This window comes from Trachypithecus francoisi, unplaced genomic scaffold (assembly GCF_009764315.1).
Source record: "Trachypithecus francoisi isolate TF-2019V2 unplaced genomic scaffold, Tfra_2.0 Lachesis_group1, whole genome shotgun sequence".
In the NCBI taxonomy this organism is placed as follows: domain Eukaryota; kingdom Metazoa; phylum Chordata; class Mammalia; order Primates; family Cercopithecidae; genus Trachypithecus; species Trachypithecus francoisi.
Window position 1 is genome coordinate 537,380 of NW_022681454.1, and position 12,644 is coordinate 550,023.

At 51.6% G+C, this 12,644-nt stretch overlaps 1 protein-coding gene across 15 annotated transcripts in view; it reads left to right on the forward strand.

Annotated features, from left to right (window-relative positions):
- Positions 1-12,644, forward strand: part of PIGG (phosphatidylinositol glycan anchor biosynthesis class G) — a 76,938-nt gene that overhangs the window by 17,162 nt on the left and 47,132 nt on the right. For 8 of the 15 annotated variants that reach the window (XR_004437743.1, XR_004437744.1, XM_033213360.1 and 5 more), the window contains exons 6-9: positions 2,030-2,242; positions 7,493-7,710; positions 8,098-8,379; positions 10,204-10,658. Coding sequence is in view for 10 of the 15 variants with exons in the window: in XM_033213360.1 (XP_033069251.1) it covers positions 2,030-2,242; positions 7,493-7,710; positions 8,098-8,379; positions 10,204-10,658 (1,168 nt within the window). In the remaining 5 variants the exon portion in view is untranslated. Of the gene's footprint in view, positions 1-2,029; positions 2,243-2,475; positions 2,743-7,492; positions 7,740-8,097; positions 8,380-10,203; positions 10,659-12,644 lie in introns of those variants that run through there. The other 7 variants (XR_004437746.1, XM_033213365.1, XM_033213364.1 and 4 more) reach the window with 5 other exon arrangements.

The window sequence follows — 12,644 nt, forward strand, 5'->3', positions numbered from 1 at the left end:
AATCTTCATGCCCTTATCACATTTTTAAGATAGTGTTAATTCCTTAATATCACCAAACAGTGTTCATCCCTTGAAGATATGTCTCTCTCTCTCTCTCTAAGTGTTTCCGCTTGTTTGAATCAGGCTACAAGTAAGACCATACATTGTGATTTGTTTATGTGTCTCTTAAGTCTCTGTAAATCTCTAGGTCCCCAGCCCCAAAACTCTTTGGTTTACTACGGTTTACTCATGTGCATTTCCTTCTTGAGACCTGCAGTCAGCGATTTCTCCAGGATGCCCCTGCTTCTTTTTAGTGGAAAGTGGTATTTCAAGACCACTGTCTCAGAGCTACCAGTGCCAGCTCTGAGTGGTTGGTCATTGTTTCTAGACAGAAAGAAGAGATTGTTTTAAGACAAAATGATCTTTTGTTGATACTGATTCACCTTCAAAACCGTAAAATTGATTTCTTAGGTCTCACATCTGTACTTTCTTCTCCCTAAGTTTAGAATCTTGGTTGTCAACAACTCCAGATATGATAGATTTAGAATATCACATAATGACTCATTGGCTTTATCCCACAGTAGACACGCAACAGTCTCAGAATAACAATGCCAGCACTGCCACTACCAGTATGAGGGTCAAAAGCAATTTCAGGTGGGTTTGTTTTTGTGTTTTATTTTTTGTGTCAGCTCAAAGCACTTAATGTAAGAAAATACTAGAAGAAAGAAGTACTGGAAGAAAACAGCCACACTGGAGTGGAAGGTTCTTTCTAAGCATGACCTAGAAGCCATCATGAGAGAGTTGGCCAAGACCTGATTAATAAATTTGACCAAATTAAAAACTCCCTACAACAAGAAATTACCACAATCAAAGTAAAACCTCCACAGACTCACACCTGAGTATCTAAAGACACCTCACGCACCACCTATCCTAAATAGCCGTCCCTATGGCCTCTCAGCGCCCTGCAGGTGTGCATTGAACTTCCGGGGTGTGGAGCTGTTTGCTGTCGTTACAGATGAAAACACTCCGACCAAGTTGAGTGTCTCCTTCGAAATCAGAGGATGGTGGCAGAGCAGTGGCCTAGGCCCATTGTGCTGACATCACAGCCATTTTTTTTTTTTTTTTTTTTTGAGACGGAGTCTCGCTCTGTCACCCAGGCTGGAGTGCAGTGGCCGGATCTCAGCTCACTGCAAGCTCTGCCTCCCGGGTTTACGCCATTCTCCTGCCTCAGCCTCCGGAGTAGCTGGGACTACAGGCGCCCGCCACCTCGCCTGGCTAGTTTTTTATATTTTTTAGTAGAGACGGAGTTTCACCATATTAGCCAGGATGGTCTCGATCTCCTGACCTCGTGATCTGCCCGTCTCGGCCTCCCAGAGTGCTGGGATTACAGGCTTGAGCCACCGCGCCCGGCTATCACAGCCATTCTTGCAAGGAGATGGGAGGGTAACCACTCACTGTTGGGGATTGAGCTTTAGCCAACAGGCAGATGTCCAGCTTGTCCGAGTTGATCAGAGCACCTGGCCCAGCTGAACCTGCCTCATTCTGCGCTCCCCTGTAGAAGCACACACAGCTGCTCCGGAGCCGTGAAGGGTTCATTTTCTCCATGAGCAACGGCATGTGTGCTCATAGAGGGCAGAGTGTGGGACGCTCCGCATCCAGAGGGGCTGGGCTGTCAGCGATCCCAGCCTCACTTCATTCTCGGTTGGCTGTTGACCTTGCCAAAGTGACGGTCCCTCCATGTCTGCTGGACTACCTGCTTCCTCTGTGTTCAGCCTGTGCTCCATAGCCTCACTGTATGGAATTCCTCGCATGCGTCTCTCTCCCAGCCTATTGCAAGCTACTGAAGGAAAGACACCGCCCCCGCGTAGAATGGGTTCTGTAACTGTATCGACACAGCAGGCAGCGAGGTGATTCCTGTACGGTTCTGTGTTGAATGGTGTGAAGAGACAGATCATTTGGCTCATGTTAGTTGTAGAAGGTCTAATTCAAGAATGACCACCATCTTACACTTTCTAGAAGTCTGTTACTTAAAATGTTTCCTTTTTTCTAGGTGATATCCGACATCCAAAGCATGTCCAACAGACGGATGTGGCCGCGACCCTGGCGATAGCACTTGGTTTGCCGATTCCGAAAGACAGCGTAGGGAGCCTTCTATTCCCGGTGGTGGAAGGAAGACCAATGAGAGAGCAGTTGAGATTTTTGCATTTGAATACAGTGCAGCTTAGTAAACTGTTGCGAGAGAATGTACCGTCATATGAAAAAGGTCAGTCAACTCGTCTTTTCCAAACTCTGTCAGAGCTGTGTGTTTCCACTGAGTCATGTTTCTCCAGTGTCTTTCTGTGGTATGCAGTTTGTCAGGAATATTTTTTCATCACTACTCTTTGATTATACAGACCGTGCTTCTGTTTTCTTAGAACTTTTAACCATCACCATTGGCAACACCCTCAGAGGCAGTTATCTAATTAAAGTTCTTTCATAAATTTATTCATTCAACAGCTATTTACCAGGATCTTGTTATGAATGAGAGGCTGTTACAGGCACTGGAGACAGATCATTGAGCGGTAAGAGGCTCTGCCCTCTTGGAAACTTCCAGAGGGAGGAGAGAAAAGGAAGTGATCGATGGCCAGGGATGATGAGTACCTTAGGAAAAGAATAAACAGGGCCGGGCCTGGTGGCTCACACTTGTGATCCCAGCACTTTGGGAGGCCGAGGCGGGCGGATCATGAATTCAGGAGTTCAAGACCAGCCTGACCAACACAGTGAAACCCCATCTCTACTAAAAATACAAAAATTAGCTGGGCATGGTAGCGGGCACCTGTAATCCCAGCTCCTCGAGAGGCTGAGGCAGGAGAATCTCTTGAATCCCAGAGGCGGAGGTTGCAGTGAGCCAAGATTGCGCCACTGCACTCCAGCCTGGGCGACAGAGCGAGACTCTGTCTCAAAAAAAAAAAAGAAAAAAGAATAAACAGGCATGGGGTGGGAAGTGAAGCGGGTTGGGGAGCCGCTGGGGCAGGCTGGCCGCTGGCCATCTGGGACGGCACATTATATGCTGTGGGGGCAGCAGACAGGGTCCTCCACGGGGTGCACATTCAGGGGATGGTCAGAGCAGGGGCCAGAGTGGCAAGGCAGGGCAGAGGAGATGGCGTTAAGGCATGAGGGCCACTAGGCACTGCAGGGGCTTTCACTTTTATTCTGAGTTAAATGGGGAGCTACTGCAGGGTTTGGTGAGAGCTAGAGTCCTCCACTTGAATTTTCAAAGCCTGTCTCAGGTACCCTTGTAGAGGATTCTGCTTTGTGCTGTGGGAGGAGACCAGTCAGGAGGCAGTGGCTGTACTTCTGTGAGAGGTGAGGGTGGCCAGTGCCCAGGCAGTGGCGCTGGAGAAGTGGTTGCGTTCTGGAAAAATTTTGAGGGTCGTGAAGACAGGATTTGCTCATGTGCTGAGAGACTGGGTACGAGCAGAGCAGAGGCGTTAGGTACGACTCCGGGACTTTCAGCTGAAAGCGAAGGAGCAGGGTAATCATTTCCTCAGGAGGGCACGACTTAGGGGGAGCAGTTCTGCAAGGCAGGTGGTTGTGGGTGGGGTGTTGGTGTCCAGGAAGCCATGTAAAGAAGTAATTTCAGGAAGCAGGGAGTGGGCTGCTGTGTCAAAGGTTGGTATCGAATAAAATCAGGAATTGAGAACTAAGCTTCGGATCCGGCTGCGGGGGGTGATGAGTGACTTCGTCACATGGAAAGTAGGGTAGGGCCTGGCTCGGCAGCAGACACAGCCACCCTAATGGGAGTAGGAGCTGGCACTGGGCAGGCGAGAGCCCTCGGCAGCAGACACAGCCACTCTAATGGGAGTAGGAGGTGAGGTTGCCTGAGATGGATGTGGGGCCAAGGTAAGTGCCAGGAGACGGCTGCAGGAAGGATCCAGGAGAGGAACGTTTGTCTCCCTGAGACATCTTCAGGCAATCGACTCTGACATAGCCACGTTCATCAAAGAATCATGTTTGACGCTGGGGCTCCTTCGAGAACCTGGAGGATGTCAACTCCTATCTGGGGGCAGCAGTTAATGTGGTGTTGGCGGATTTCCCTACTTGAAGTAGCAGGATACTGTTACTACCAAATAGAGTGAACGTCCACAAGCTTGCGCTGAGATAGAAACTGGCCTCCTAGAGTCACTTGTGGAAGACAAACCCGGCCAGCCAAGGAGTGCTGGGAACCAGATGTGATGAGTGGCCGGAGGCCCCACTGAGCACCAGCTCTCACCCTGTGAGGTGGCCAGGTGGATGCCTTTGGCCATGGAGACATTTAGTCAAGACCAGGGACGACCGTGACTTGTGCTTTTGGTTTTTTAAAAAATAGTCTGAGTTTAGGCCGGGCACAGTGGCTCAAGCCTGTAATCCCAGCACTTTGGGAGGCCGAGACGGGCGGATCACAAGGTCAGGAGATCGAGACCATCCTGGCTAATATGGTGAAACCCCGTCTCTACTAAAAAAGACAAAAAAACTAGCCGGGCGAGGTGGCAGGCGCCTATAGTCCCAGCTACTCGGGAGGCTGAGGCAGGAGAATGGCGTAAACCCGGGAGGCAGAGCTTGCAGTGAGCCGAGATCCAGCCACTGCACTCCAGCCTGGGCGACAGAGCGAGACTCCGTCTCAAAAAAAAAAAAAAAAAGTCTGAGTTTAGTAGCTTTTGCATGTTGCTTGTTTTGTTAATGTGTCCTTTTTTCTTTGCTAAGAGCAATGAAAACACTAACAAAAGAAGTTTAATTTTTGGCCGGCGCGGTGGCTCACGCCTGTAATCCCAGCACCTTGGGAGGCCGAGGCGGGCAGATCACGAGGTCAGGAGATGGAGACCATCCTGGCTAACACGGTGAAACCCCGTCTCTATTAAAAATACAAAAAATTAGCCAGGCGTGGTGGCGGGCACCTGTAGTCCCAGCTACTCTGGAGCCTGAGGCAGGAGAATGGCGTGAACCTGGGAGGTGGAGCTTGCAGTGAGCTGAGATCGTGCCACTGCACTCCAGCCCAGGCAACAGAATGAGACTCCGTCTCAAAAACAAAACAAAACAATACCAACAAAATCAAAAAAACAATGGAAAGGTTATTTGCCTGTTCCAGAAGCAGTGGCTGGGGGAAGTTGGGAACCACAGTGGATATGGGAGGAAACCAGCCTGTTAAATGAATACAGGAGCCTCCCTTGACTGAAAACACAGCCCACAGCGTCTGGGACACCCCCCCTGAGCGGCCCATTGTCTACACCGTCGGGGATCACGTTTCCTAAAACAAAATAGGGTACGTGTTCTGACACTGAAATATGTTTTAGAACCCACAGCCAGGCCCGTACAGTCCTTGGGTGGTGTCCAGTCTGTTGGAGGTGCCCGGCTCTCAGTGTAGTGGGACCGGCTTTTTCTCGCCTCTGGACTTTCGCACATGCTGTTCGCATCAACTTGATGCTCTTCCTCCAGTTTTTTGCCTGGCGAATTCCTGGGTACCGTTTACATTTCAGCGTAAACATCAGACCTTCCTGGTCCAGCGCCCACTCCCAATCCAAACTCAGTTCCTCCCCATTACCAAAAATCCCCCATTGGTATCCTCTACTTTTCCTTCCCGGGAAACTTGTAACTACAACTGTAATTCAGTCACAGTTTGTAATTACACTTGTGTGTGTGTGCGCGCGCATGCCTGTGAGCCCCACTGGATCCAGGCCCCAGCAGGCAAGGATTGCACCTGCTTGCTCGCCATGCTGTGTCTTTCCCCCGGCACAGCGCCTGGCATGTTGTCCATGCTCCATGGATATTGTTTTGATGCATGCACAGATGCACCCCCATAGCTCTGTGACTCCCTGGTAGGTGGAGGGCTATAGACACAGGTACCCATGTCTCTGTGACTCTGGGGCGGTGGGGTGTGGACACAGGCGTCCCCTACTCCAGGGTGGTGGGTGTAGCAGTGAAGGATGCCAGCCCTGGAACCAGACTGCCTGAGTTTTGTTTGCAGCTTTTGCCCACTGGCGCTGTGGCCTGGGTGTGTGACTCACCCCTGTGTCTCAGTTGCCTCCTCTGGAGAAGTTCTGATGCTCATCCCTGCCTCATAGGGTTATTAGGGAGGTGAGACGAGCGAGCTGCGTAGTGTTGCTGGCCACTGGCACTTAGTGCAGAGCACCGGGTGCCAGCAGCCGTGGGGTAGGCCTGCAGGCGTGTGGGTTCACGCTCAGGGACTTGGTGCCGGCAGCCGTGGGGTGGGCCTGCAGGCATGTGGGTTCATGCTCAGGGACTCGTGCCACAGCGCCCTGGACCTCAGTGGCTCGAGCGCCTGTGGCAGCTCTTTCACTGCTGTGATGACAGCAGGCCTGGGGCATGCAGAGCCACAGAGTGGCGAGCCTGCCAAGAGGCACAGCGGAGACCGAGGGGGTCTCGGGAAGGAAGTTCTTGCTTTAAAGACCAGTCTAGGCCGGGCGCGGTGGCTCAAGCCTGTAATCCCAACATTTTGGGAGCCGAGGCGGGCAGATCACGAGGTCAGGAGATCGAGGCCATCCTGGCTAACACAATGAAACCCCATCTCTACTAAAAAATACAAAATCTTAGCCGGGCGTGGTGGCAGGCACCTGTAGTCCCAGCTACTTGGGAGGCTGAGGCAGGAGAATGACGTCAACCCGGGAGGCGGAGCTTGCAGTGAGCCGAGATTGTGCCACTGCACTCCAGCCTGGGCGACAGAGCGAGACTCCGTCTCAAAAAAAAAAAAAAAAAAAAAACGACCAACCTAATCACACGTGATTGTGGTCCAGGCAGAGGCTCACCCATCAGCCAGCTCTGGAAAGAAAGGACATCAGCTGTGCCATGAGCAGCATGGCACTATGGTCTAAAAGAGGGCATAGCAGAGGGGCAGGGCTCCATCCAGAGGCAGGGCATCCATGCTCCCAGCAGAGCTCACCCTCGTGAGCAGAGAGGGCTGGAAACTGCTCTCCCTTTCCAAAGAGGATGTGAGGAAGTCACCCAGGCTACAGAACGGGGGATGTTAGAGCTCGGAAGGGCCGGTCTGCACAGGGGAAGTGGGTGTGGTGGAGAAGGGTCAAGCCGCTGCCTGCCCAGTCCACATACAGTGCTGTGAGGGTTAGAAAGACTGTAAAACCTGACTGTTGACAAAATGCATTTCAGGATTGTTTGTATATTGCACATTGACAAGAAGGAGAGAAGAGAAAGAGGCAACAGGGAGGAGGAAGTGAGAGTGATGAGGGAGGCAGAGAAAGAGGCCAGGCAGCACGGGGCATTCACTGCCGTCCGCAGGGTGTATTCCAAGGACCAAGGACTGTATCGCCGGAGGGCGGATGGATGCACATCGGTGGCTTTCCAGGCTTTACAGAAGGCGTTGCAGACCCTCACCCAAAGGAATGGTTCATCTTTGTTAAGTGTCAGTTCTAAAAAGAGAAGGCTTTGCCATGTGCCACGCATAACTAAATACTTTGAGATTATGTATATATATGTATGTTCATGGTGTGTGTGCGGGCATGTAACTTTTCTGTCTTCTTAATAGATCCTGGGTTTGAGCAGTTTAAAATGTCAGAAAGATTGCATGGGAACTGGATCAGACTGTACTTGGAGGAAAAGCACTCAGAAGTCCTGTTCAACCTGGGCTCCAAGGTTCTCAGGCAGTACCTGGCTGCTCTGAAGACGCTGAGCTTGTCCCTGAGCACACAAGTGGCCCAGTACGACATGTATTCGATGATGGTGGGGACTGTCGTGGTTTTGGAGGTACAGATGCTCACACAGTCGTGGCTCAGGTGTTGCATTGATTTGATAACTCAGCCAAATATTTATAGTTTTAAGTATATATCTTGGTGTTATTAAAAATGGGAAAATATTAATTTTCTTGTTTAACTCTTTCGTGGTGTGTCCTGATTTGTGACAAGACCCAGAGCATTGTCAGGTGTCAATTGGCCTCACTCAGTATTGCTACGGGTGATGAAAAAAAATCACGCCATGCATTTTGGGGCAGTTAATTAGGAATCGTCTTTTCCTGAGCTTTCTTTTCTGTTTTTACTGTGTGGACAGCTGACACGAGAGTGGGAGCTGGGCTTGTTTTTCAGTGGGTTTCTCCAAGCCCAGCAGTCTGTGAACGCCACTGTTTCTCTGTTCCAGGTTCTCACCCTGCTCCTGCTCAGTGTCCCACAGGCACTGCACAGAAAGGCTGAGTTGGAAGTCCCACTGTCATCTCCTGGGTTTTCTCTGCTCTTTTATTTGGTGATCTTGGTTCTTTCGGCCGTTCACGTCATTGTGTGCACCTCAGCTGAAAGTTCGTGCTACTTCTGTGGCCTCTCGTGGCTGGCGGCAGGTGGGGTGATGGTGCTGGCCTCGGCGCTGCTGTGTGTGATCGTGTCTGCTCTGACCAACGTGCTCGTGGGTGGAAACACCTCCAGGAAGGTACGTACGGCTGGTTCCTAGGAATGTGATGTGGTCCTTCTGCTCAGGCTGTTCGTGTTATTTCAGGCTGCCTTTCGTTTACCAGACTTTTGTTGAACACCTGGTGTGTGCCAAGTGCTGGCAGTGCCCCGGACAGGGGGCTTCAGGGACGGACTTGGAGCAGCCTTATCCCAGGCCTTGGGGTGTCCTGACACAGGTGTTCACATCTGTGCTGTCAGGTCACATGCCTTAGTTCTTGGAAAGCTAGGTTCCTGCGACTGTCACAGAGGTAATTGTAAAGAGCTGGTGGTCACAGAGGAATGAAACCCTCACTGAGAGGGTGAGTGAATCAGACAGCCTCCCAGCAGAGGTGTGGGAGCTGCAGCTGAGGGAAGAAGAGACAGTTGTCCTGGACACTCAGAAGGGTCAAAAGGAGACTTGGTCGCCCCACTCATCCTGCTGCCTCCAGAATGCGTCCTGCCTCATCAGGTCCAGATTTCTTTCCAAGGCAGATGTTTTCTGTTGGAATTCTTAGTTTTTGGCCTCGGACACCTTCATTTGTTAGCTGGGGAGTGGTGGCGAGGCAGTGAGAAAGAGGCGGATGGTCGCACTCAGATCCAGAGTCCAGCATGAAGTGACTTAGTGCAGTGGCAGCAGGACTGTGGGTCCCCACCCCAGCCCTGCGCAGCCCTTATCCCCTCTTGGCTTGAGCTGTCAGAGGCCCTGTGCTGAGTGTCTGACCGAGACACAGCGTTGCAATCAGGCCACAGGCTTCCTTGGAGCCAGGATGATCTGCATCCACGCTTGCACCTCGGGCCCACCTGGGCTCATGCTCTCTCTCCCTCTATTGAATTAGTACCTAGCCGCAGGCAGTATATAGTTATCAAAAGAATAAATGGCAATGGCCGGGCGCGGTGGCTCAAGCCTGTAATCCCAGCACTTTGGGAGGCCGAGACGGGCGGATCACGAGGTCAGGCGATCGAGACCATCCTGGCTAATACGGTGAAACCCTGTCTCTACTTAAAAATACAAAAAACTAGCCGGGCGACGAGGCGGGCGCCTGTGGTCCCAGCTACTCGGGAGGCTGAGGCAGGAGAATGGCATAAACCCGGGAGGCGGAGCTTGCAGTGAGCTGAGATCCGGCCACTGCACTCCAGCCTGGGTGGCAGAGCAAGACTCTGTCTCAAAAAAAAAAAAAAAAAAGAATAAATGGCAATAATTGAGTCCTCATCTTTGATTTTGACTGCTTTAAGTTCGTATATTTAAGGGACAGTACTGTGATGTCAACTTAGTTATTTCAATAGAATTAACCATTTTAGTGGAAACTTTCTGGATTTCTGGAATATTCATGAGAAATTCGAGGTCTGGTTTGATGGGATGTATTGTTGGGGTTCTTTGGTTTCAAGAAGCAGGAACTGGTGATGCCCATCTGAAGACCAGAGCTCTTCAAGAGCCTGGACGCGGGAGCACGGAGGGCCAGGGCCAGGAGCCTCTGGGCAAGCTCTTTGGGCTCCATCACTGCCCAGAGGGTTCTGACTATTTTCAGTCTTTGTCACTCAGCTTGGGACTTGCAGTCCAGTGGGAGAACAGCTGGCTGGCCGTGCTGTATCCCAGCTCCCCTCCCTGGGCTGAGGGCATCTCCACTTCTGCAGGCTGTGTCCCAAGAGGAGGGTTCCTGCCATTGGAGCAGAAGGGGGCTGTTCCAGAGTAGGGGCCCAGGTACTGGGTGCGAGGAACAACGGTGTGTGTCCAGGACGTTCTCTGCTGTGAACAAGGCCTTGACATGCAGCAAGATGTGCGTAATTGTCAGACTGTCTCTTACAAAATGCGCTTTGCTTTTTACAGAACCCCGTGCATCCCAGCTCAAGGTGGTCAGAGCTAGACTTTCTTATTCTGCTAGGGACGGCGGGCCACGTCTTGAGCCTGGGTGCCAGCAGCTTCGTGGAGGAGGAACACCAGACCTGGTACTTCCTTGTGAACACCTTGTGTCTAGCTCTGAGCCAAGAAACCTACAGAAACTACTTTCTGGGAGACGACAGTGAGCCTCCATGTGGCCTCCATGTGGAACAAGGGCTTGACGGAGCCACAGCAGCGTGGCAGGACGGGTCTGCCTGTGATGCACTGGAGCGAGACAAAGGCCACAGAAGCCCCTCTCCCTCCCAAGTGCTCAGAGGCCACGAGAAGTGGATGGTGCTGGCCAGTCCGTGGCTGATACTGGCCTGCTGCCGGCTGCTGCGCTCTCTCAACCAGACAGGTGTGCAGTGGGCTCACCGGCCTGACCTCGGCCACTGGCTCACCAGGTGAGAGCATGGGCCTGTGGTCACAGGCCAGACTTTCTACAGCCAATTGGTCACCTGCCAAGCTCTTCTTTTTCTAAATTGAGATCATTTTTCATATTAAGAATGGGATAGTTGGCCGGGCGCGGTGGCTTAAGCCTGTAATCCCAGCACTTTGGGAGGCCTAGACGGGTGGATCACGAGGTCAGGAGATCGAGACCATCCTGGCTACCACGGTGAAACCCCGTCTCTACTAAAAAATACAAAAAACTAGCCGGGCGAGGTGGCAGGTGCCTGTAGTCCCAGCTACTCGGGAGGCTGAGGCAGGAGAATGGCGTGAACCCGGGAGGCGGAGCTTGCAGTGAGCTGAGATCCGGCCACTGCACTCCAGCCTGGGCGACAGAGCGAGATTCCGTCTCAAAAAAAAAAAAAAAAAAAAGAAGAAGAATGGGATAGAATTTTCAGATCTGAAGAACTGGGAAAATATACTAAAACCAGTGTTTTACTAGATACTAGAATCAGTGTTGAGAGGTGAATTTATCTGGGGGCTAGCCTAATAGGTTTGATTTATTAGTGCTGAACCACTGTAACTGTTCATGATTGAAAACTTGTGTTTCAATGATTGTGATATAGTAAAGATGTCATCTGGGGGTCAGGCTTGCTAATGGCTTGTTCTGGACGCCCCGTCCATGCCCAGGCTGTGTGCCCCCCGCCCATCACTCAGCGTCTCCCTGTCAGGCCATTCCTGCGTTGATGTAAAGAAATACCTGAGGCCGGGTCATGTGTAAGGAAACAGGTTCATCTTGGCTCTCAGCTCTGCAGGCTGCACGGGAGGCATGGTGTTGGCATCTGCTCCTGGAGAGGCCTCAGGAAACTGGCAGTTATGGCGGAGGGCAAAGCAGGAGACAGCACTTCATGTGGCGAGAGCAGGAGCAAGAGAGGGATGGGGGAGGTGTCTGGTGCTTTTAAACATCAGCTGTCTTGTGAACAGCCAGAGCGAGAATGTGCTCATTACTGCGAAGATGGCACCAAGCCATTCATGAGGGATCTGCCCCCATGACCCAGATGTCTCCCACCAGGCTCACTTCCAACCCTGGAGGTCCAGTGTCTTTTTTTTTTGAAACGGAGTTTCAGTCTCACCCATGCTGGAGTGCAGTGGCACGATCTCGGCTCACTGCAACCTCTGCCCCCCGGTTCAAGAGATTCTCCTGTCTCGGCCCCTGAGTAGCTGGGATTACAGGTGCCCGCCACCATGCCCGGCTAATTTTTGTGTTTTTAGTGGAGATGGGGTGTTACCATGTTGGCTGGGCTGGTCTCGAACTCCTGAACTCAAGTGATCCACCCACCTCGGCCTCCCAAAGTGCTGGGATCACAGATGTGAGCCAGTGTGCCCAGCCTGAACGTCCAAGTTCCATGTGAGATTTGCAGTGGACAAACATCTAAGCCATGTCATTCCCCCAGACCCATATCCCACTGCCGATGATCCCCAGGGCAGCAGGAAGGATGGGGTCAGCCAGGCAAGGTGGGTGCAGCATCTGTGGGCCAGCTTTGTCCTTAGCTCCCCTCCTTTCTCCTCTCCATCCTTCCTTTTCTCTCTCCTCACCCTGAAGGGTAAGAGCCGTGTAGAGGAATTCAGCCACCTCCTGAGCCTTTCATTGGCAACTGGAAAACCGCCTAGAAAGTGTAGCAAATCATTTCAAGCAAGGCTCAAAATAAGTATAAGAAACTAGGACAGAAAAATAATTAAGATTTGTCTAGACTTGAAATTTTAATTATCTGGCAGTGAAGACTTAGGAAACTAAAGTAAAAGAAGAACAGCAAAATGAAACAGTATCTGCGATGAGAGTAACAGGCACGGGTTGCGGTCTCGTCACTGCAGAGAACTCCTGTAAGGAATGCCAGCAGAAGGAAAAGAGAAATGCCCAGTCCTAGTAATGAGAGTACTTCCAGTCAAATGACAGGGTGTGACTTCATCCCTGCTGAGGCAGAGAAACAGAACCGAGTGACGAG